Raw genomic sequence first — 21,908 nt, forward strand, 5'->3', positions numbered from 1 at the left:
CTCTGATATGGCAACAATGCATCTTTGAAAACTTGATGCCAGTCATATGTCGATTATAATGAATGCCCTATGCCAGTTTTTACATTTTAAATTGTCGTATAGAAACCAGTGCCTGGAAGTTTTAAAACTATAATGTTGGCAGCCACACAGCGTCTGATTAGTAGATAATAAATAATAAATAATGTGTCTTCTATAATAATAAAAAGGTTATTGCATTTAAACTTAAAAGTCTTTTTCGTCACAAAGAACAGTTCCTCACATATTCAAAGTGAGATCTCATGTATTCTCTATGAAACTGAAGGATTTCCTGGGTGCCGTCCCAAGCTGTGACTCTACAATGTGTCCTGTTCAGTTTTGGGCTGACGATTTGCATATCAGTAAATTATTTGCTCACAATTCTCATGCCTGTCCCATTTTGGGAGAAGGATCCCTGGAGTACTGTTGTGAAAACAATAACTTAAGCACAAAGGTATGAGGAAGCACATCCTATTATGATGTGCTTTAAACAGGAATAGATGTGAAAAATTCCCATGCTGTAGAAATATTATTTTGCTAATATTTCCTCTTCACACACTTGAAGCCACAGTCTTTCATCCAGACTTCATTCTTCACTTGAGTGCCTTTTGGTCTCCTTTGGGCATCAGATTAATTTGCATCTGTAATGTGCTCCCTGTACTGTTATTGTTCAGCAAGTGATCACAGCACAACTTCATCAGCTTGTTGAGCTCACAGGTGGCAGCTGAAACCTTTCAGATCCTTCTGAGAGTCCACAGGTCGCTTAACCTGAGCGGAAAAGATATTCTCGGATATTATTATAATATGGTAGGTATCTCTTGGGGGTCACTTTTAGTGCATTTGAAATTGAAATTCAATTTTGAAACACACTATAAATAGTTGAATCCCCCCTTTCTTTATCTTTTGTTTAATTTAAAAACCCTTTGCTGTTTGTTGCAGTAATTTTCTTGTTATTGAAATTAGGAATTACAAAAGTCACAACTGTGATGAAACAAGACAAGAGTTCAGAGCCATGCTAGTAACTCTGTGAGGCTGCTGATAATGATAATGGTGCAATCTGTTAATGTTAAGTAAGTTAAATGTACTTTGCTCATCATCTTTATTTAGCGTGAGAACACGCCAACGTTTGGCAAAAGTTATGCAGATTTTTTTTTTCACAACCCAAGTATTATACAAATAAAAAAAAAAGAAAATTACACAATGCTGGAGGTATATGGAAGTAAAGAGATCTACAAAGTTATTACAGTTCATCCTGAAGGAGACATCGGTGAGGATTTGAGTACCACATCTCATGACAACTCATCCAGTTTAGTTCCACACAAAACCACAAATGTGAATCTTCACGGTGATGCAAGAAGACAAGTCATTAAAGTCAAAGGGACTAATCATCTGTGCAACATGTATGTTTGTACAAGATTTTATAGTAATCCATCCAGTAATTGTGACATGTCAGTCTGCACTAAATTGGTGAATTACCAGACCTGGAGCTACATTGGTTTTAGCCCAATAGGCCAAAAACTTACAGGGATTTATTGATCTAATCTAAATGAATTTAAGTCTTTTGAGTACTCATACGCAAAGAGTTTAAGTGCATCAACGTCCTGCAAGAACTAAAACATTCAAGCTGGCAATGAACACAAGTGCCAACAGTGTTTTTCCATTGTGAAATACAAACTGTTACAATACCTAGAAGGCCATAAATCAAAAGCTATAATTATAGAGACAGAAATCTCTTAACTGCTTAGAGGTGGGCGAAGGCTGTCTCCCCGTCTGCACACCTCACACCACATTTACAGGTTAATCAGCATTGGAGTCAGTAGGCGGCAGCCACACCTCCGATATGTACACTAGTTACTACATCCGACTGTGATATGAAGACATTCTGTGTTTGTTGAAATGCTGAAGAAAGACCATCAGCTAATCTAATGAATCATGTCTAAGACGAACAATAAGTGGCATTTCCAACATGTGTGTTGATCTTGGGAGTGCAGATGTGCGTAATTTACATTATAAGATGTTTGAATCGAAAAGCTGCGGGATGCTGGAATTCTTAAACTTTCAGCCTCTCATGCAGAAGCACGCACTAAGCTAACCACGTGTGCACCCACCCTACCCCAAATCATAAATGAGGGGGAGCCTTTAAAGCTCACTGGAGAGACCCCATCATTGCACCACTGAAACATATACCCATCAAACAAGCTATTTCTGGTCTGAGCTTCTTCATGTGGTTGAATTTCTATTTTTGCCTCACCCTCGAATTTGAACTGAATGATATTGTATACCCTGACCATAGTCTTGTTGCAAATTATATGAGGGGAATCATCTGCAGATAGGATGAATCACAGTAGGTTATCGTAACCAGCACAAAGTCAGGCACAAGTCTTACTGAATACGTCTTCAAACCCCTGTCCCAAGGATGCATCCAAAGGTTTATTTTTACTCAGCTGTGAATGGTTATGGCAGCAAACCGCCATATGGCTGTAAGATTGAGTGGTCTTGGTGGAAAATGGGGACGGAAATTATAGAGTGAGCGAGCTGGTGTCACACAGGCCTTTCATTCCTCCTCTTCTCCATGAGCTGATTGGGTAAATACACAAGGTCCTTCTGGGACAGGGAGACATTAACGGCTTGGGTTCATGAGGGTGCTACCTGCTTTAACAGGAGAGTTTCTGCTTCAAGATTAGTTGTAGGGCGGCTCTTTTTCAGCAACATATATTGCTTTGTACTGACATTTAGTTCAGGGTCACACAATGTCATGATACTGCAAAAAGAAGATATTGTGTTATGGACAAGAACAATGTGAAGATTTTGCTCCTTTACCACAAAAGTATTGTGTGTCAGGCAGCACCACAAATGTCCATGTTCATGTAATGTGGTGAGGCTTCTTTTCAAAGTCAAACACGGACAACAAGTTTAAACAACAGCGGATGCTTGGGTTATATATAGGGAACTATAGCAAAATAAAAAAAAAACAAAACGAATAGGGTTTGGTTAGAATGAAGTTTAGGGTTTAGTATTTCATACAAAAAAACTGAAAAGAAAACTTCACTTGCAGTGAAAGTCTTTTTATACTTCTTCATGTAATCAGCAAACAGAGTCTCTGACTTCTCCTGCATGGACTGAATTATAATGTCATTTGAAAACATGTCATAACAACAACTCGTGTGACTTTATTCCCTTCAGTAGCTGAAAGACACGTATTTGCTGTTGCATTTTCGCACCTGTGAGCTACTAAGCATTTTTCCACTGGGTCATCAGCAGCGCAGCTGAAGCAATTTTTCCTCTCGACTGTTTTGATTATGAGCTTCGCGGCAGCAGCAGCAGTCGTTATGGCAGAACAAAACTGCTTGTTCACTTTCGCCTGCTCGAGCTGTCACCGCGCATCAGGTTTCTGAGTAACTCACTGATTTATAGCTGCTCATGACTGTGCCCTTTGATGTTGAACATGTCGTACATGATTTGATAGTCTTGGAGAGTTTGTTGTGGCGCGGGACACACTGTACTTTGTGTCTTTGTTTACTTTATTGCTGTCTATCCACGGCTAGTATAAACGGCAACCCAAACAGATTCAAAATGAGACATGCTGTTGGATCCAAAAACCACTCGACCTCAGCTGGCAGAGCTGTCCTCAAACGTGAGCGCATTGATTTGATTGTGATTAGCTTTAGTCTCAGGATTGAGCCTTTGTCAACCAATAACCTAAGGCATGTTGCCGTGAGGGGACAATGAAGCCCCGCTGCAAAATGTCTGGCGGGTGACACTGATGTCAAACACATGTTTCCCCCCGCAGCCCAACAGAAATAGACAAGCCTATTTAGAGGACTGGTTTGAATGCAGGCTCCAAGGACTGATGTTTGCAATCTGGGAGCCACAGTGGGTTTTTACATGATCAGTAATTCAAAAAGTGGTCGGCCAAAGAATCCATCTTGTGCCTCTTTGTTTTGCTGTTGCCATGCACTTGTGCTAAAATATCATTTGGTGCATCGGGCCAACATTAAGACAGCAGAAAGTATGTCGGACACCATCCAAGGCCTATCAAATGTCCAGACAGGCGAGAGAAGGGAAAACACAAATATTTTCAGTAGCAGCGAGTGAAACCAAAAGGCGCTCTGGTGGACAATCAAAGTGAATTAGGGGGTTTGTGACGAGTGCGTCAATGTTTATTACAGCTGTTACTGCTCAGATAATATCCAGATGTTGGGCTTGTAGCTACTTAAAATTGTAATTTAAAGCAGCGGTTTATCCACTGTGGCACTGCTGAAGATCTGAAATTGTCATTATGCAGAGTGCAAGGTGTCTCCATGTTTCCCAGTGCACTTGTCTGTCTTTATCTGAATATAATACAAGAACAGAAGGTAATTGAAAGCTCCTACGAGCCTTTGAACTTACATCTAACAGCCAGGTGTCCTGTGCATTCTCAAAAAAAGACAGACAAGGGTTTTACTCTCCATTGTGCTATAAGAAAAGACTTCTCAATCAGTGCTGCCTCGAGCAACGTTTATTTTGACACTTTTGTTCAGAGACAGAAAAGAACGACAGACTTCCCTTTTCTTTAATAAGACATAAATTACACCCAGTGCTGCGTGAATGAAGTTTTCTTATCCTTATTCTATGTATTTGATAATAGAAGGCTTTTTTTTTTTTTTTTACAAGGCGACTTCCTTCTCATGAAATCTGGAAACATCTATATTTGTTTTGGGGGGGTTGTTTACTTTTCATAACCAGTGCCATCGCACGACGGTTGTGAAAGAAAAACATTATTCAGACCAGCCTTTAGATTTAGACAGAACATGTGATGTCGCTGTAACTCCTCAGCAAACAAGACAAATGGGTAAAAAAAGCGCTCTGAAGAAGAACCTTATTTAGAAAGCCATACTTTCAGTTTGAATATGAGTAAATGGATGACACATGTGCTGAATGACAATGACAACAAGGCTCCTGTGACACTGAGAGGTGCGTGGCGTTTTCATCTTGGATACCAGGGAAACAAGCAGCATAACTCTGACAGTGAAAAGAATGAAGTCAGACTTCCAGTAATTGTCACTGACCGGACTCTGTACATATTGTATGTGACTACTGTCTGTGGTTACGGTGTCTAAACGTACCTATAAATAGTTGTGAATAGACATTGTGCTTAATAAAAGATTTCCTCACCAAAGTATGTGACAGTGGGCTCTTTAGAGCCAGTGCAGTGTTTTAGTTTGTGACTCGCTGTAATTAAATAATATCTCCTTGTGACCTCTCAGCATAGTTTGTGACATAAGTTGAGAATAGTTTTCTTTTGGATTTGCGTTAGTCCAGAGATGGAAATGCTGGTCTGTCTTGAAAGTCATCATGTGTCATCGTGGTCACCTCACAACATATCGCAATATCTTTGGAGCTCATAGATTTCCAATACTTTGATTAAAGGTCAAGTGCCTAATGGCTTTGGCATCACTGTTTGGCAATGTTGCTTTCAAGTCTTGACAGATTGATGGGGTATCAGTGCTGGTAGTAATAAACCCGTAGTTTGACCTTTTAAATTTGCCAAATGAGTCACTTTTGCTTTGATTGTTTCTAGTGTTGGTTTTATTGCCTTGTCCACGCTTCCTGTTGTTCTTGGATATGTTTCACGCAGATCTGTTTGCTGACAGACTTTCCCAGGGTGTGAAGATCTTTTTTCTGGTTTGGCTAATCGCCATTTAAATCAGAATGAAATGTGAATGCAGAATTCATTAACCTGCTAAATGTCAGCATGCCATTGTCATTGTGAAGTTGGAATTTACCCTACAGCACCAGTGTGGAGACAAACAGTCTCTCAAAGCTGCTTGTGTGGCTCGATTCTTGTTAGAAACCTGAAGAGTGGAAAGTTTACAGTACAAAAAACACACATTTGAAATAATTGGAAAAATCGACTATTTTCTGTAACATTCTTTCATTCTCATCTCTTTAGTCTATGATATATTTTGGGACCTTACTTTCTAGGGTGGTCCTCAGATATATTAAGGGGGATGTATTTTGGGACCACCCACTATTCTCAGGGGCCGGACCCACAGGTTGGGTGCTCTAGGAGTCCATAATCATATGGTCTGTGCATTATGAGATGAGTACAGTCGTACGTGCTCCGCTGTACTTGCTGATCTTTCAGACTTTGGACTCCACTGCTGATGAGTCAGTTTCCAAAGCAGAGACACAGCAAATCACTTGTTAACGAAATCTTTTTTTATGGGAAGTAAATATAGCATTAGTGCCAAATATTTACCCGGATGTGCACTTTGACCCACTGACACTAGGAGTAATTGACCCAATGTTTAGGCTGAAATAGGGAGGTATGAGTCGTCACGTACTGCGCTCGGCTTTCTCAGCACACTTATCTGTCAGCGATGTGTGGGCTGGAGACACTGAGAGATTACTGCAGTGTCTCAAGGCCAGTACGGCTGAACACTCAACTATAGGCTCTTTAAAGCAATATTGTTCTAAAGTCTACACTAGAGGATGGAAATGTTCCCCCACTTGAGGAATACCCTCAGCCAGCCCGGACCACACACTGAGCTCCTGGTGCTTTTCAACCAGCGTAACAACTATTTCAGGTTTCTGTGGGAGGAAGTCCCTCACATTCTGCGGCGTTACTTAAAATAAAATACCTTTTCTGAAGTTACTGTGTCAAAGTGATTCAACTATTTGCATTTCACAATGAGGGTGAAGCTCTAAAGATGATTATGGGGCACTGTGCGTGCCTGTGAAGGGAACGACCTGCCTTGACGTCACGTAGGGATCAGAGTCCTGATGCGACACCAGAGGATTTCCCTTGGTTGCTAGGCACCAGGGTTCCGTGTGTGGATAAACACGGGGTTCCTCGTGGCACACCTGTGTTTGAAGTTGACACTGCCACGCTGTCGGACAACTAGCTGTTGCTTCACCACGCTGTTAAGTAACCATAGTTATTTTCCATTGCAACTCACTACTGTGAAGTTATAAAATGAGTGACAACAGGGTAACGTTGACATGGCAACCGCATGATCACCTGAGGGTAAAGGTGAGACTTCTGCTCTATTCACCTGTCACTGTAGGCATGAGAAAGTGCAGGTATTCTGTTCAGGAAGTGATCAAAGCTAAAATGACGCAGTTGTGTAACCTTTATCTTCGTGCAAAAAAAGTAACTGGGCGACATTTCATCAATCATAATTTATATAATCATTCAATGTATGTAATTAAAATGTACATTTTTTAGTCTTTAGAAAGTGCTTTAACATCATTATGTTTTCCTAAACAGTTCATGTATAATTTTATTTACTCACATTTCCTTTTCATTTTAAAGTTTGTCAATTAGTTTCCACAGTGCTTGAGTACTTTCAGTATTTCTATGCTTACACTGCCTATTAAAGAATTACCCTTTAGAGTTGCTGCGTTGCTAGAGGTTAAATTATTGTATATTATGTAGGTTAAATAAGGTCAGTTTCTACCAGGTACAACAATAAAAACTGCTGACGGCAACCATTCTGCTCCTTTTACTTTTAATACTTTATACCATACTAAGAAATACTATACTATTTTTACTTGAGCAAAACATTTTAATAATCATTTCAAAATTTTGGGAAATGACAGATTTTTAACATAAATGAGGAAGTTGCATCTTTGGAACATACTGTATCGACCCGACTCATCCTGTGGTTAATCTTAGTTAAGAGTTAAATATTTGTGAACACAAGAGTTGATACTCATGATGTGCTGCAACAGGCTTTCTGTAAGCAGTCTTGCAACAGGAGGTATGTCAGATCTCACCTCTGAGTCCTCAGAGGCTCCATGTGCTTCATGAATGCAATCTTCTCATCATGTGCCAAATACTATATTCCCACGCTCCACCAAGTATCACAGACACCGTTTCCCACTCAGTGACCACTACCAACAGCTGTGTTTCAGGGAATTTAAATTATTATTTTACTTGTAGAAGGTATGAAAAGACAGGGCCGTAAAAAGGAAGGGATCCTGAGTCAGATCCCTCCTAACCCCAAGACATTTCCAGAGGTCGAAGTAGATGAGACAAATGTAATCCGGTCTGAGTAGGCGTTATTACCAGCCTTGTACCTGCCATTCAGATCACTGCTGGATACGACATGTATTCACATGCAAACTGCACATTTAATACGGGTATTTGATCAGAGAAAGATTAAAACATCTGTATAAAGTCCCAAGAAGAGGAAAAAAAAGATAGTAAAAACATGACATTATAGATAAATTAGGTTTTTTCAGATACAGCGGGATTAAGCAGCATGTTTCCTCAGTCATGCTGTCTCAGGAATGAAACGAAAATGCAGCTTGAAATTGAGTTTTTCAAAACATGTATGATGTTATCTGAGGTACGTTCATGAGCAGCTAAAGAAAACAAATCTGGTTGATGAAAGACACAATTTAGGATGACAGTGTGACTTTAATGTTTTGGACGCAGGCAGGTTAACAGTTAACTTGGTCTTGATGACTGAACACTGGGGGCTGGAAAAACATGGTTTTCTGGCTGGGTACAGTTGCTGTGTAGGTGTTTTGACATAAACAGGTGCCTCCAAGAACAATATCATTAAATTCCAAGTCTAACGTGTTATGAGTAATAAGTACATATTTGTCTCTCAGGTTTCAGTTACATGGATTCACTCACCTGCTTACAGTGACTCACATGAATTGAGAGCATCGCAGTACCGATACAAGACAAGGTTAAGCAATGACCTCATGTAGGACCACTGCAGTCTGACTTGACGTGAACAATAGGTAGTCTGTCTTAGTCCATCCTCCGTTTCTCTCTAGCACGGCTGCGACCGCTGACCGCAGCTTGAGTCACATCCTTCCCAGATCTCCTGCATGTTTACGGAGGGCTGGATCTCAGTTGTCTATGACATTATAGGTGCCGGGTATTAAGAGCCGCACTGTTTGAAAAGACCTCCAGGATGGAGTGGAAAGAACCGTCCAGGGTTAGTTACAACCACACGCCTGACACAGGAAACCCCCCTCCTTGGCGTCTCGCTGCAGTTTTCCCCTCCATTCAGCATTCCTCACTGGGCTGTGGGACAGGTGCCTGCAGAGGACACTGACAGCTCACTGTGCAGTGACATCACACAAGAAATGACGGAAGCGCGCGATGGAACAGTTTTCTCTAAATAGACATTTAATGATTTAAAATAGCATGGTTACAGACAGGGAGAAGGGGAAACAGGTGGAAAACAGGCATTTTCAACGGGTATTATGTTTATTGTGCAACTTAAACTCACTGCATTTAATGATTTTTGCAAAGCTGCATGTCTAAGGGGCTAAATTGATGAATAAAAAGCACAACAGCCAAGCAGGAAGGCATTGCTCAGACATGTTTCAATGGCATCACATGAAGATGGTGATACAAAATGAAATTAATTTACAGTCGTCTAACTAATAACACTGAGGGCATTAACATGGAACAAATATATACAGATAATCAACAAATAGGAATTGTGGTAGAACAAAGCAGCTTCATGTAAAAAAGAAAAAAAAATACCATACTCAGACTGACGGGTGAGTGTGTTATTGACCTGTGTGGAGGTGACTACAGCAACAGTAAATGAGAATTGTAACATCTGCAGTCAAGTTATTTTGACCCACTGTAATAGATTGTGTACAGCTCTGCACTGGTTGGATGTAAACATCGTTCCTGCTTTCCTCGGCCTCGCTGACATTAGGAGCCACACAGTAGTAAATCATACATAAATCAATACTTCTTTTTAACCTTGATAAGTGATGGTTCCATCTAATAATTGCATTGATCAGAAATGAGTATAACATCAACTAACGCAAACACAGAACAAAAAGTAGATACTGACAGTCCTCTAGACTCATAATGGACACCTGCCATTGATAGCGCATTAGCGTCTCGACTCCGCCCCCTCTGATTTCCACCTGCCTGCTGCCGGCTGAAGTGCTGCCTACTGGGTCCGGAGCTGGTAATCTGAGGAGGAAATGGACAAGGCTTAATCAAATGGACAAGGAACGACAGAATCGGAGAGAAATCGAACGGAGGCAGCTGATGCTTTCCACCCAGAATGAATAGAATACAAAGGAAATGAGATGAGGATGTTTTGCAATTAATGGCAACATTAGTGAAAAGACCAACATGTGCAACCTTGGTAAGGTCGGGAAAGCTCGACAAAAAAGGTTCACTTTCTCACATTTTGCAGGACATTGCCACATTGCCTCACGTTCTACAGTACAGTGTATCCCCTTTTTCATGGAACTGCATCAGTACAATGTTAGTTCCCACCGCATTGCACTACATTGCCCAACTGTTGCCTAATACCTGCACATATGGGCACTCTCTGCGAGTACCAGTGACCTCTTAACCTACCTCCGTTTTGGGTTATGTAGCGTACCCACGGCAAGGCCTGATACCCACTCTTCTCAATGATCTTCAGGTATCGCACCTGTTAGGAAAACAGAAATTAACATGATTAGAGTGTATATATATATATCTACGTGTGTGTGTATGTATGTAACATGAGCAACATCAGATTATTCAATACATTTTGCAATAATGCAGACAGTGATGTATGTTGCTGAATTCTAACACAATGTTCTTTAAGTTGTTGGCTGATTTAACGTGAATTTCTAGATGGTAAAACTACATAATCCCAAATATTTTCCCCCATGCAGAAGTGCAGAGGGTTGTACTGTGCAAGCGCATTTTCATACCTAGAGTAAACTTAATCTGCCTCTCTTTGGACTGTGAGGCGAACTTGAGCGTATTCAGAAGAGAAAATTAAACTACTAATAACTAACATAACCATATAACATAGTACTTCTTTAGTAGGGCTTCAATATCTAGTGTTTTCACACCAGAAAACTGGCATTTACTATATTGAAAACCATCAGTATGGATATTAAATAGAACACAGCTTGAGTTTTGAGTGTACTGTCAATGCACACAATTCTCCTACAATGCAATGCATTAAAAAAAATTACAGTTGTGGTCACAGTAAGAAATAAATTATGAATATGGTGGTTCACATACTTTTTCCGCTGGCACTATGAGGGTTTTGTGGTTGTTATCACTACAGACATGAAAGATCAGGTCTTTTTTGTGTTTTTATTGTTACCAAAGTTGAATGTAGTTGTTATTGATGTCGAAATAGCAAACTATAAGACTACAGGTATCACCTATTTCATACTCCAAAGATAGATTTCCAGTACAATACTCATGTAAGCTTGTGGTGAGATGATAGTAAGAGTAGTGCTTCTGATGAGGAAGCAGTAGTATGAGTCACACTGAGAAGAGGGAAGCAGCTACAGAACAGCTTTCAAGGGACACACATTGTTGATTTACATAACTGTATTTTTCGAAGCCAGAGAAAATGCACATCAGCATAATCAAGATACAACTTTCACAAGCCATTAACCGATATTTCACCAGACTAGTGTTACTACAGAGTCGAATGTCGAGAAGAGACTCTAAAAATACCCCTGCCATCCTGAACATCGCTGAACATGATTGCATTCTGTTTTTCCCCAGGTCAGGTGGGGAAAAGCTGTCAACCGATGTGGCTGCACAATATGTCCATGCTGGTGTTGCATTTACACGTTTCTAGAATTATGAAATTGAATAATAGTTTCATAATTTAGCCACAGTGACACTGAGAACTTACTTCTCAGTAGTATATAATTTCATCTTGTGGTAGGAGTATGCATCTGTCCCTGTGCACTGGGAAATAATTACAGGCATGTTGTTCATGCTTCAATGTTCTTCTGCACTAGTAACTTTCACACAATTTTCCACTAAAAAAAGCTTCTTCTCACAATTATTAAAGATGAGAATCATCCATTTTAAGCGAGGGGTCCCCTCGCTGGGAGGTGTCGCCATGCCATGTCTCCACCATGACAGTTCCCAGCTGAAAGTGGGGACAGACAGGGCAGGAATTTGCGGGTCGAGTGGCGGCGGACTCTGTTAAGGTCTCGCTAGTGGCCGCCTTGTTATTACCTTCCACTACACAGTGAGGTCAGAGCAAGAGAGCGCCGTAGCCACCAGACACATGATGACAAACACATAAGACGCTGGATCACCGAGTTTGCCGGCACAGCACTTCTCCCTGAACCCAGGAGCCAAACATACAGTCGGCCTGACCGTGAGTACGTAGTCAGCAAAACAGCATCAAAAGCCACCCTCCACAAAATATCATTATGGTTTGTAAGATGAGAAGGGGAAAGGAGGATGTTTGTTGTATCTCGTTTGGTAACTACAGACTACATGTGTGGTCTGGATTTATCAGGCTTTTGGTAGGAGCTATGGCCCGAAAAGCATCTGCCAACTTGTTTGGGTTCTCAACATCACCTAAAGACTGCAGATTTGAAAATGTTACTCCAGCTCTGCTCATACTGTCCCTTGGCTAAAGTGCTGGGTTCCTCCATTTCCAATTAAATTTATAAGGTGCAGTGACGTGCATTATACACACTTCACATATGTTCTCCCCTACACTTAGTGGCAGAGTTAAGAGGAACTTTCTCATGCTTTGATATTTACATGTATCTAATTAAACTTCACAGCCTCTTCTCACACGTAGGGAGTCGTGTTAGTAGCTGCATTCGAGCCTGAGACCAAGTTTGCTGTTACCCTGTAATAAAGAAAAGGTTCCAGGCTTGACACAAGGGTTCTATGGGAAAATGGTTCTTAATACATTGCCTCTGAGATGCCGGGTGCACCACAGTGAGTGCAAACTCTGAGAAACGTTCTCAAGCAGAGCACTACCTGTACTTTGACAGGTAAATGTGCTCAGAAGGACTAAAATGACTAAAATGCTCTTGATATTGTGCACGTTTATCGTGGAGCCTCATACTGTAAGTTTTTAGCTGTATTTTACTTTTTCCACAGGCAAGTTCCTGAACAGAATGATGTAATAAGCCACCTCAACACGTCTGATGATTTTGTTTTAAATGATTAATCATTAATCACAATGGTAAATTTCTGTTTTATAAAACCAGGATATTGCCACTGAATTCTTCTGTTAAACTGTTGTTGATATTTTGCTTTTAACATCACTCCTTTGTAACAAGGAGTGATGATTTGTAGAAAACCACAAAAAGAGGATCCATCACCAAAACTCACCTGCTAATGCACCAAAACACAGATGAGTAAGTGTTATCTAGATCTTCAAACACAGGACAGGATATTACACTTCAAATGTTGCACGTGTATAAGCTATTTTACGTGTTGTATTTTAAACAGTTCTCCAATCTATTAAAATCAATTTCATTGAATAGAGTGTACAGGAAACATGCTTTTTCTATAGTTTGTAAGCAGATTATAATGAAAATGAAAAATGTGTGGTAAGTAGATATTTTCACATTAATATGTCACTAATAAATATTTTTGGTGGCACTGTCTCAAATTAAATAACATCTGATGTTAGGGGTAAATACAACTGACACATTTTTGGTCATAAACTTCAATGACATGACAAACATGGATATGGATATGCAAATGAAGTCCACACCTGCTTTGCCTATGCTATCATTGCTTACCCTTTATTTTATTTAAGCATCTGCTCATTTATGGATTGGCAAATATTGGAAGAAAGGAAGGAAAAGCACATTATTTCTTCCAGCTGCCAAATTACCTTGGAAAGTGGCAGCAACTCTGCCATACCCACCCCAATTACAAATATCATATATTTCAATTAAATTGGGTTTGAGCGCCTTGTTTCCGAGTGGGCCTCATGTCCCTACAACTTAATAAAGTTTTATTGACTATGATAGGAAATGTGGAAAAGCTGGAAAATATTACCTCTTTTAATGTCACGCAGAAAGTCATGCAGAAGCCAGTATAAAAAGTTAAGAACTAAATAAGAGTGTGTAGGCAAGAAAGTCACATAGAATCAATCAAGTTTATAAAAAGCACGTTGTCAACAACATGCTGGCTGCTAAAGTAAGTTTGTCTACAGAATTAAATGGTCATATGAGTTATTATGCTCCGTGGCTGCTCCAGAGGTTAACGCTGCACTTTATTTATTTTGTTTTAACAGACATATAAAGTGTAATTTGTATTAATATACAATTTATACATATTTTTTTCATTAACCATTATCAACGTTTGGCTTTGTGAAGTCTGTCTATGACAAAGTAACTGCTTCTTTAGCACATTTTTGAATGACTGTGTAAGAAGTTCTCCACATAATCACAGGAAGTGACTATTTACAGTGACAATGTAAAAATTCTCGAGGGATTGTTGGTGGAGAGGTTGACCATATCTACAGAAGTTGAGAAATAAACATAACTTCAAAGTGAAGTATGTGTGATCTATGTGTTTCTGCATGAAATCTACAGTGAGTTAATTTAAAAATGTGCCTAATAAGCGTTAAAGTGTGTTTTATTTAAAGAAACACTCTTCCTGTTCACTTAGGAAACAAACTTTGGTATCTGCTTCCATGTTCCTGGAAAAAGCAGCTGAATTTTTACATTTTACAACTTCTGCTTTAAAATCTTGATATCTGAGAATACACCAACTTAAGAGCTCTTGCTTTAGACAATAAAGCAAGAGCTCTAATGAGGTCCGGTTAATGTACACCGGAGGTTTAACTATTTAAATGTATCAGTGAAAAACTGCTTTCCTGCGATGTTGACATTTTCAAATGGAGTTTGTCGAGATGGCATTGTTTCCTCTCATCAAGACATGGGAAAACTTAATTTTGTGTTACTGTGGTACGACACATGTAATCACAGGACAACTGTGATTATACAGTATATGCTGCACGTCTGTGTAAGTCTGTGGTCAGCAAGAGTTTTTATTCAAACACGAAAGAAAAACATTAGCTTCTGTCTCATGTGAATCACAATCAAAATCCAATTAATCTACTTACCTGTAATTTTGAATGACATTTTCTATCACTGTAATTAACAGGAAGGCTGAAAACTAAGTTCAAATTGATGAGCAGTAACTTTCTGGCTTGTTCTACAGTAGACATTTTCTCCCAGAGTCTTACAGTCTAACAGTGCTGCCCTACTGCCCCCTGTGGCCAACGACAGGACAAACATGAATTGTTTGAATTCCTGTTCTGCAGAGGGAGAGGACGCACAAGGGCTACATGACATAAACACTAAATCCACGATGACAGAGAGACAACTAAGAACCACAAGATTATTGAGCTATGAATACATGCATGATAACGCTGCATGATAATCAAACAACAGGTGCAAATAAACTGTGTTTGCTTGAGTCGGCTCCCAGGTGGCTCTGAAGGACATAATCCTGTGATAAATGCCTGAATATGTCAATTAAAACTGTGTACTAATATATTTTACTCCTCTGTAATAAAGCTTCGTCTTCCTTTAGCTTTACCTATGTACTGCTGGAAGGAGGTTTATCATATGCGGATTAACTCGCTAATACTGTTTGACACAGTCTGTTGTATATGTGTGTGTGAGACATACCTGGATGCCTGAGGTGGTGAAGTATGGGATCTCAAACTTGACACTGATTGGTGGTTTTCCCTCTTTATCTTCAGCTTCTACACTTGGCAGACCAAAGTGAGCTCGCATCAAATACTCCTTTCCACCCTGTGACAAGTCAAGACACAAACTCTTGAAGATGAAACCAAAACTTGGGAAAAACACAAAGGTTTTTTTAACTCCTAAACGGGACATGATATAGTATCAAATCAAGTGAAAATCCCCAGCAGCTTCTCTTTGTTTTCATACAGGAACACCCACACTGCTATCAAGTTTTTATTTATTTTACACAAATGAAGTGTTAAATGCAGGAACTAAAGATTTGAGCCAGGAAAATAAGCAAACTGCAACCCAAAGCCCAGAACATATGATTGCATAGTAATTTGTAACCATCAGTATGATACTCATGAGTCACGCTTTCTGCTCACAGGAAAGGACTTGATTGACCAGACGATTTCGCTGTTCTCAGGCACCCACTTCACACTGCCCACTGTGGTCTTGAATTTGGGTGAGTCAGCATCCGTTGGCACAGGAATGTGTATCTCCACGTTGTTGGCAGTGGAACGCCTTTTGAACTGACTCTTTGCCTAAGATGAGGAACAAGCAGGTCAAGTTTAACACAGTGTCCCACCTACACATTTAACCAGGGCTTAAAGACAGTACAGTTTAATCAGGTTTAGTCACGCGTGTCCCCAGACAGTGTCCCTGAAAATAATTATAGTTTACACTCTTTAAATGTGTGAACACACCTTGCAGCCTATTAAGTTGTTAATTGGCTTTATTTTTCTCCAGTAACTATGAGACCCAGGTAAAACAACATCAACAATGCTGCAGTCGGTGACGTTACAACCAGTGTTCCAGCTGAAAAAGTCACCTACCTTGATCATGTACTCAATGCGACTGTGGGAGTGCTTCTCGATGACAGATTCAATCCAGATCAAGGGCTTCACCTAAAAACAAAACAACATAAATGTTTACCTCTAAGCAACTTCATTTTCAGTCGACTGTTATTACTTTTATTAATTAGTTTAAATCATATATGACACAGTCACCACCTAGTGGACAGCAGTTTTTACTACAACAAAAACCGTATGAAAATGTATACGTTTAATAATGTGACATTAAATTGCTCGATTTCCACCATCAACAAACAAGTAGTCCAATACACCTATTTGCATTGTGTTGAATCAGTGTAGTCTGCCCTCAATGTCAAGGAAAACTAGGGAAAAACATAAATTGTGCAAGACCAGGGAAACGACACTGAGTAATTATGTAACATGTTTCCTGCGTATCCATCAAACAAGAACAAGCCAACTGAAAATTTGGGAGACTAATAATATGAATATTAATTACAATGTATGCTGTATGTCACCCAATCAGTTAAATTTGTATTTATTTAATTTGTAACTAAGATACATACTGAGCAGCACATTTCACAGTGTAGTAATAAAGTCTAATCAAACTATGTAAACGTTTCTAAATGATCCAGAACTAACTTGGCATTTTTCAACTTCAATGTCTTGTTATGTTTTATTTGATACTTACACATATATATCTGCTATATGATCATTTTGGTCTACTGCTAATACAATTTACAGAGTAAGAGCATGAACTCAGGCATAGCAAATTATAAAAACATCTGCAAACAGAATGAATTAACAACACTTCAGGGAAACTCATTACTCATTATCCTGATCAAATCTATCAGTCACTAGGCTGTAAAGCCTTCACAAAGCCTTCACATTTAATCTAAGGTGAAATGTTTAAATATGGTGAGTCACTGATTAAATTGTTTTTTGAGCGTCATGGCTCGTAGCTACAACTGAAAACCTCTGCTCCACTGTACTACTTCCCTTTCACAGCCTTACTGGAACCATATTGTGAAACATTTGAGAATTTGAAACCAGTTTATACTTTCTTAACATCCTGATTATACCTTCTAACATTCAACAATCAACTTTCAGGTGTGCCAGGAGCTCACCTGATGGGCTACTTTACAAATTGGCCAAATTAAACCCAATTAGGAAAAAGAAGCACAGAATAACACATGGCCATCAGTTGTGATCAAGACCACGTACTGTGGTGTATAGTCATGATTCACTTTCAGTTTGCTTAACCTACTATTGAACTGATTTTGAGATGATAACAGCTCCTGACAAATTGTGCTCAGAAGAGAAATTTTGGCAACAACTGACTATGTTCCTCAATGTTGCTACACAATGTCTGTTAATTATTGGTCTGAGTCAGGACCCCATTTTTCAGCAAGGCTTTTGAACGGTGCTTTAATTTATCTGTTCTTATAAATATTTTGCATATACACTCTGTACCTGCCAGATTTGTCTATTTGGATTCCCCTTAGCTTCAGTTTAGCTACCCCACAGGGATAAAGTTATTTGCTGCAATCTATGACCACAGTGAGTACTATAGGTGGTTTTAATCTACAGTACTCACGTGAGTGTTGAGACGGTAGGACATGAGTTCAAACTCTCCATCTGGAGGGATGAACGAGATTGTGCGGTCGTTCTCAAAGCGAGACAAACGGACACACTGGTGAAACTTGACATCTTCCAGCTCCACTGATTTACTCTTTCCGCCTACATGAAGAAATAACAGAAATAATTTTACAAGGAGACAAATATAGATCGATATGCATTCAATTAACTAGAAAATTAAAAAAACTTCTATGAATGATACCCAGGTCAAAATGCATTTGCAAATGTCTTTAAGGTGATTTCAAATGAGCTTGGGGAATCAAATAAATGTGATGAATAACAAAGGGTAAAACAAAGGGTATCTGGAAGAAACTGTGTCATCGTCACTCTTGCATACTTTGAAATTGTAATTTATCATCACCACTTCATCATGACATCTATCAGACAGCTCATCAGCCCCAGCTCAAATCAGGACAAATGGAAAGCCTGTTATGAGAGAGAACTCACGTCCAGTGTTTTCAAACAGAACCTTATCATTAAGGCCCAACCGCAACTCAGGCATTCCAGATAGGAAGACTCGCATCTTAATGGAGCCAACGATCTCACTGCGTAGGACATTACCATTGGCACTAACCTAAACAATGGAGGAATTGAAAGTGTCAGTGGGTCACAGTGGGACAGAGATACCACAACACAGAAAACACAACTAATTGAGCTAGCTTGGCAATCTGACTGTCTTATGACGCACGCAGGGAGGAAGTTTACAAACGCTGTGATTCCTATTCCTTAGGCAACATAGCGCTTCTAAAGCAAGGAGTTCCTACCAGGAGGTTGACTGATTCAATGACGTCCAGGAAGACCTCATTCTTCCTGTACTTGATACCCTCTGACCTCCAGGAGACAGCGTTGGTGACTGTGGCGGGAGGCCGTGGGGCGCCAGTGTCTAGCTTGTGCCCCTCTTGGGTAATGTATCTTAGAGAAAAATGTAAACAATGAGGCAAAAATGGGAAAAGGGGAAATCAACTTTCTGTGGTGACAACTTCCCAGAAAGCATCAAAGAAGAACCGAGAGTGTCATGGCTATAAGGGAGGATTTGTCTGACTTGACAGATTGCTGAACTCAGAGAACACTGAGGGAAAATCCAGAGTTACCCAGCTTCATGTCTGCATCAACCACGTCCTCCAAGTTTAAGCAGTCGTTTACAGTTAGTGTTGGAGTACAATAAGCTCAGATCCATAGACCTTACATTAGACTGGTATAAAAAGTATAAAATACCATATAAACCATAAAGACACAAATAAAATTATTAAGTATTAGCCTTATAAGGAAATTAACACTGACAGGTTTGACATTAACTGACCTAAGTATCAGCCCTGTATTTATCACATGTATCTGAGTAGGAAATCACTTGTAATTGACCAAGCATTCGTAGAGTGACGCATTTTTGGTTTAGGACTAGAAGTAAAAACATTTGATCAACTTTCCTAGCTTAGGAAATCATTTCAGAGGTCACCTAACTGTCTAGAAGTAGCCAGGAGATGGTGTTTATGTAGGGATGTGTGTAAACGATATGGGAAGAGAGATGTTTTGCTAACATTTGACACCAAAGTCATATAAACATAATATTTCATCAAAAACATAAAAGCAAGTCACTTTTGTGTTTCTCAATAGAAATCAAGATCATTAAAATCTTTACATGTTTTTATTAAAAACATGTAAAGATGTTTGCTAATTTTTATTAGAAGATGCAGGTTTCCAACGGCGATGATTTGGGCCCGTTGTAACAGGCAACTTCCGTAATAATAACAGACATGACACACTGAATTATTCATTTCTTATGTGGTTATGGATGTGAAGTATGTGATCCTTAGATGGAAAATGTGATGGGTGCACATATGACACAAAGTTTGTAAATGAGAATGGAGTAAAGGTTTTCGTTTTAATCATGCTACACCATGTGTGATAAGGAATGTATATTTGGACAGGGCTGACGAGGTTTGCCTGTGTCACTAGAAATTCCCAATAACTCATAGCCTTCTAGGGAAAAAGAATTAGTCAAAATCATATTATTTAACAATCCTATCCTAATAATCCTATCCAAATATTACTATTATAATCTCTATTTTTCTGAGTGTCACAGAGCAGAACCAAAGAAGACTGACGAGCATTTGTCAGTTAAGAGATTACACAACAATCAACATAAAGAGATTAATAAAAAAATTTATGACAGCACTCTTTAGGTGATGAATCACTATTAGGTTAAGTGTGATGAGAATTATGCTAATGGGAAACTCACTCTTGCAGAATCTTGCTGTCAGTGGTCTGAGGATAGCCAAAGTCCATCAGCTCATCCATCAGCTCATATATGATGACAAAGTTATCTCGAATGCTCTCTTCTTCCAATTCTTTGAAATACTCTGAAAAAACCTAATGAACACAAATGCTGGGTATAAATTCTGATTGCCTATTACTGTGGGCATAAAGTATATGGTTTGTCAGTGCTATTAATTAAAATTGCTATATAACTATTGGCATTCAAACCTACCTGAACGATTTTGTACAAGAAGGAGAAGACAAGCGAGACACTAGCATTTTTCTTGGATGTTGCAACCACTGGTGTGATGTGTGTTAAGAAATTCATGTGCAAGAGAGAAAGCATAAAACATATATAATATCAACTGTTGACAAGCTGCTTGGGTGCAAATTCAACAAGGAGAATATGAAGGATACAGTAGAGGTTATTGTGTTTAATCCACATGAAACGGACTCCCCCATGGGCCAGGATTGGAGAGAGCGTCCCCTCCTCCTCTTTGTCCATCAAAAGGGTCATGAAGTGCTCAATCTCTGACATGTCCACATCTCCCCGGTAATTTCTACACACCAGCACCTGTAAGAAACATTTAGTATTTGTGCAGCCATATCATTGGTTTTGTTTGGGGCAAGAGCTGCTGTGTACGACCATTCTCGCACAGATAGAGATAGGTTATTAAAATGTTATCAACATCAGTTATGTCTAACTCAAACCCTGAGACACCTGTTATGAGGACCATCAGCAAACACAAGATAAACCGGATGCTTCTTGAATTGAATGCATAATGATGAAGAACACGTATGCCGAATAAGTCAGAGGGCACTCAAGTCTAAAAATGTATGCATCTAAATCACACACTGTATGCAATGTGCTGCACAAAAGTAAAAATATGTCAAAACAGAGGAATTGTGAATTTGCTGCCAACAGCTGGTCAGTTGTTAATCTGCGTGGCTATGGTTGTTTTTTTCTTGTCGTTACGTGGCCTGTGTCCAGTTTTACACGTCATAACCGATATGTTAAGGTGTAATGTTCGAGTCTTAACCCTAACAAGGCGTATTAAATAAAGCAGAAGCATTAACCACCGTGCTGCAGATTGAGCCACATCATATGCTACCACTGAAGAATGTGTTAGCCAGCTAGCTAACGTTAGCTTAGCAACGTAGCAGGGTGCACCGTTATCTTACCTTTCCTTTTAAATCCAGCACATACACAGCACTCGCCGACATCTTGAACTAATTTGTACGAGCTTAGTTCAGCTCGTTTCTGGCACCTTGTGAATAATGTTTGATAACAACGAGAGATCAAAATTCAAAGAACAGACTTTCATTCATAATACTGAGAGGAAGGTAGCGACCCTTCCCTGTGTGACACACCGACGGGCGGACGAAGCAGCGCCCCCTGTCGGGGCGGAGGAATGAGGAACTACAAGCAGGTACAAAGAATACAATGCTGAAGTGCAAGTACTCGCTTACATGTACAAATACCACTTCAAATCCTTTACTCGAGTTAAAATCATCTACCAGATTAAAAATTTAGGCTATTTTACATGAAAAAATACAAGTACTCCACCAAGAATGGTTGGTCTGCACAATTGCAGAAAAAAAACCCTTTAAAAGTAGATACATAAAGATTGTTTTTGTGACTGTATTGCACATTTGTGCTTTAAACTGTGAATGCATTTTTGAATGTAAACAATTTGCAAAGACAACAGTCTAAAATAAAGG

The 21,908-nt window shown here is 39.5% G+C and overlaps 1 protein-coding gene across 2 annotated transcripts; it reads right to left on the reverse strand.

Moving 5' to 3' along the window:
• Window positions 1–9,127: 9,127 nt before the first annotated feature.
• Window positions 9,128–21,559, reverse strand: ap1m1 (adaptor related protein complex 1 subunit mu 1). Of its 2 annotated transcripts, XM_026375140.1 has the most exons (12): window positions 21,369–21,559; window positions 20,604–20,760; window positions 20,419–20,486; window positions 20,170–20,300; window positions 18,698–18,845; window positions 18,381–18,507; window positions 17,893–18,035; window positions 16,320–16,391; window positions 15,870–16,028; window positions 15,424–15,549; window positions 10,355–10,430; window positions 9,128–9,958 (listed from the first exon to the last, which is right to left on the reverse strand). In XM_026375140.1, exons 1-12 carry the CDS (start codon window positions 21,408–21,410, stop codon window positions 9,936–9,938), a joined length of 1,272 nt encoding a protein of 423 aa, XP_026230925.1. In that variant the 5' UTR covers window positions 21,411–21,559; the 3' UTR covers window positions 9,128–9,935. The 2 variants fall into 2 exon arrangements, with proteins under 2 accessions (XP_026230925.1, XP_026230926.1); XM_026375141.1 differs by lacking the exons at window positions 20,604–20,760; window positions 21,369–21,559 and having other exon boundaries at window positions 20,170–20,299; window positions 20,417–20,486.
• Between the last annotated feature and the right edge of the window lie 349 nt (window positions 21,560–21,908).

The sequence above is a fragment of the Anabas testudineus genome, chromosome 17 (assembly GCF_900324465.2).
Source record: "Anabas testudineus chromosome 17, fAnaTes1.2, whole genome shotgun sequence".
NCBI lineage: Eukaryota > Metazoa > Chordata > Actinopteri > Anabantiformes > Anabantidae > Anabas > Anabas testudineus.

Bases quoted from the DNA above. Each gene is read 5' to 3' on its own strand.
- ap1m1 (XM_026375140.1), bottom strand. From the start codon at position 21,410: ATGTCGGCGAGTGCTGTGTATGTGCTGGATTTAAAAGGAAAG. The intron at 18,036-18,380 runs GTGAGTTCTCTC...TTCTTCATGTAG, and splicing joins TCTGTTTGAAAACACTGGAC to GCGGAAAGAGTAAATCAGTG. The intron at 16,392-17,892 runs GTGAGTACTGTA...TTTTGTTTTTAG, and splicing joins CCTACCGTCTCAACACTCAC to GTGAAGCCCTTGATCTGGAT.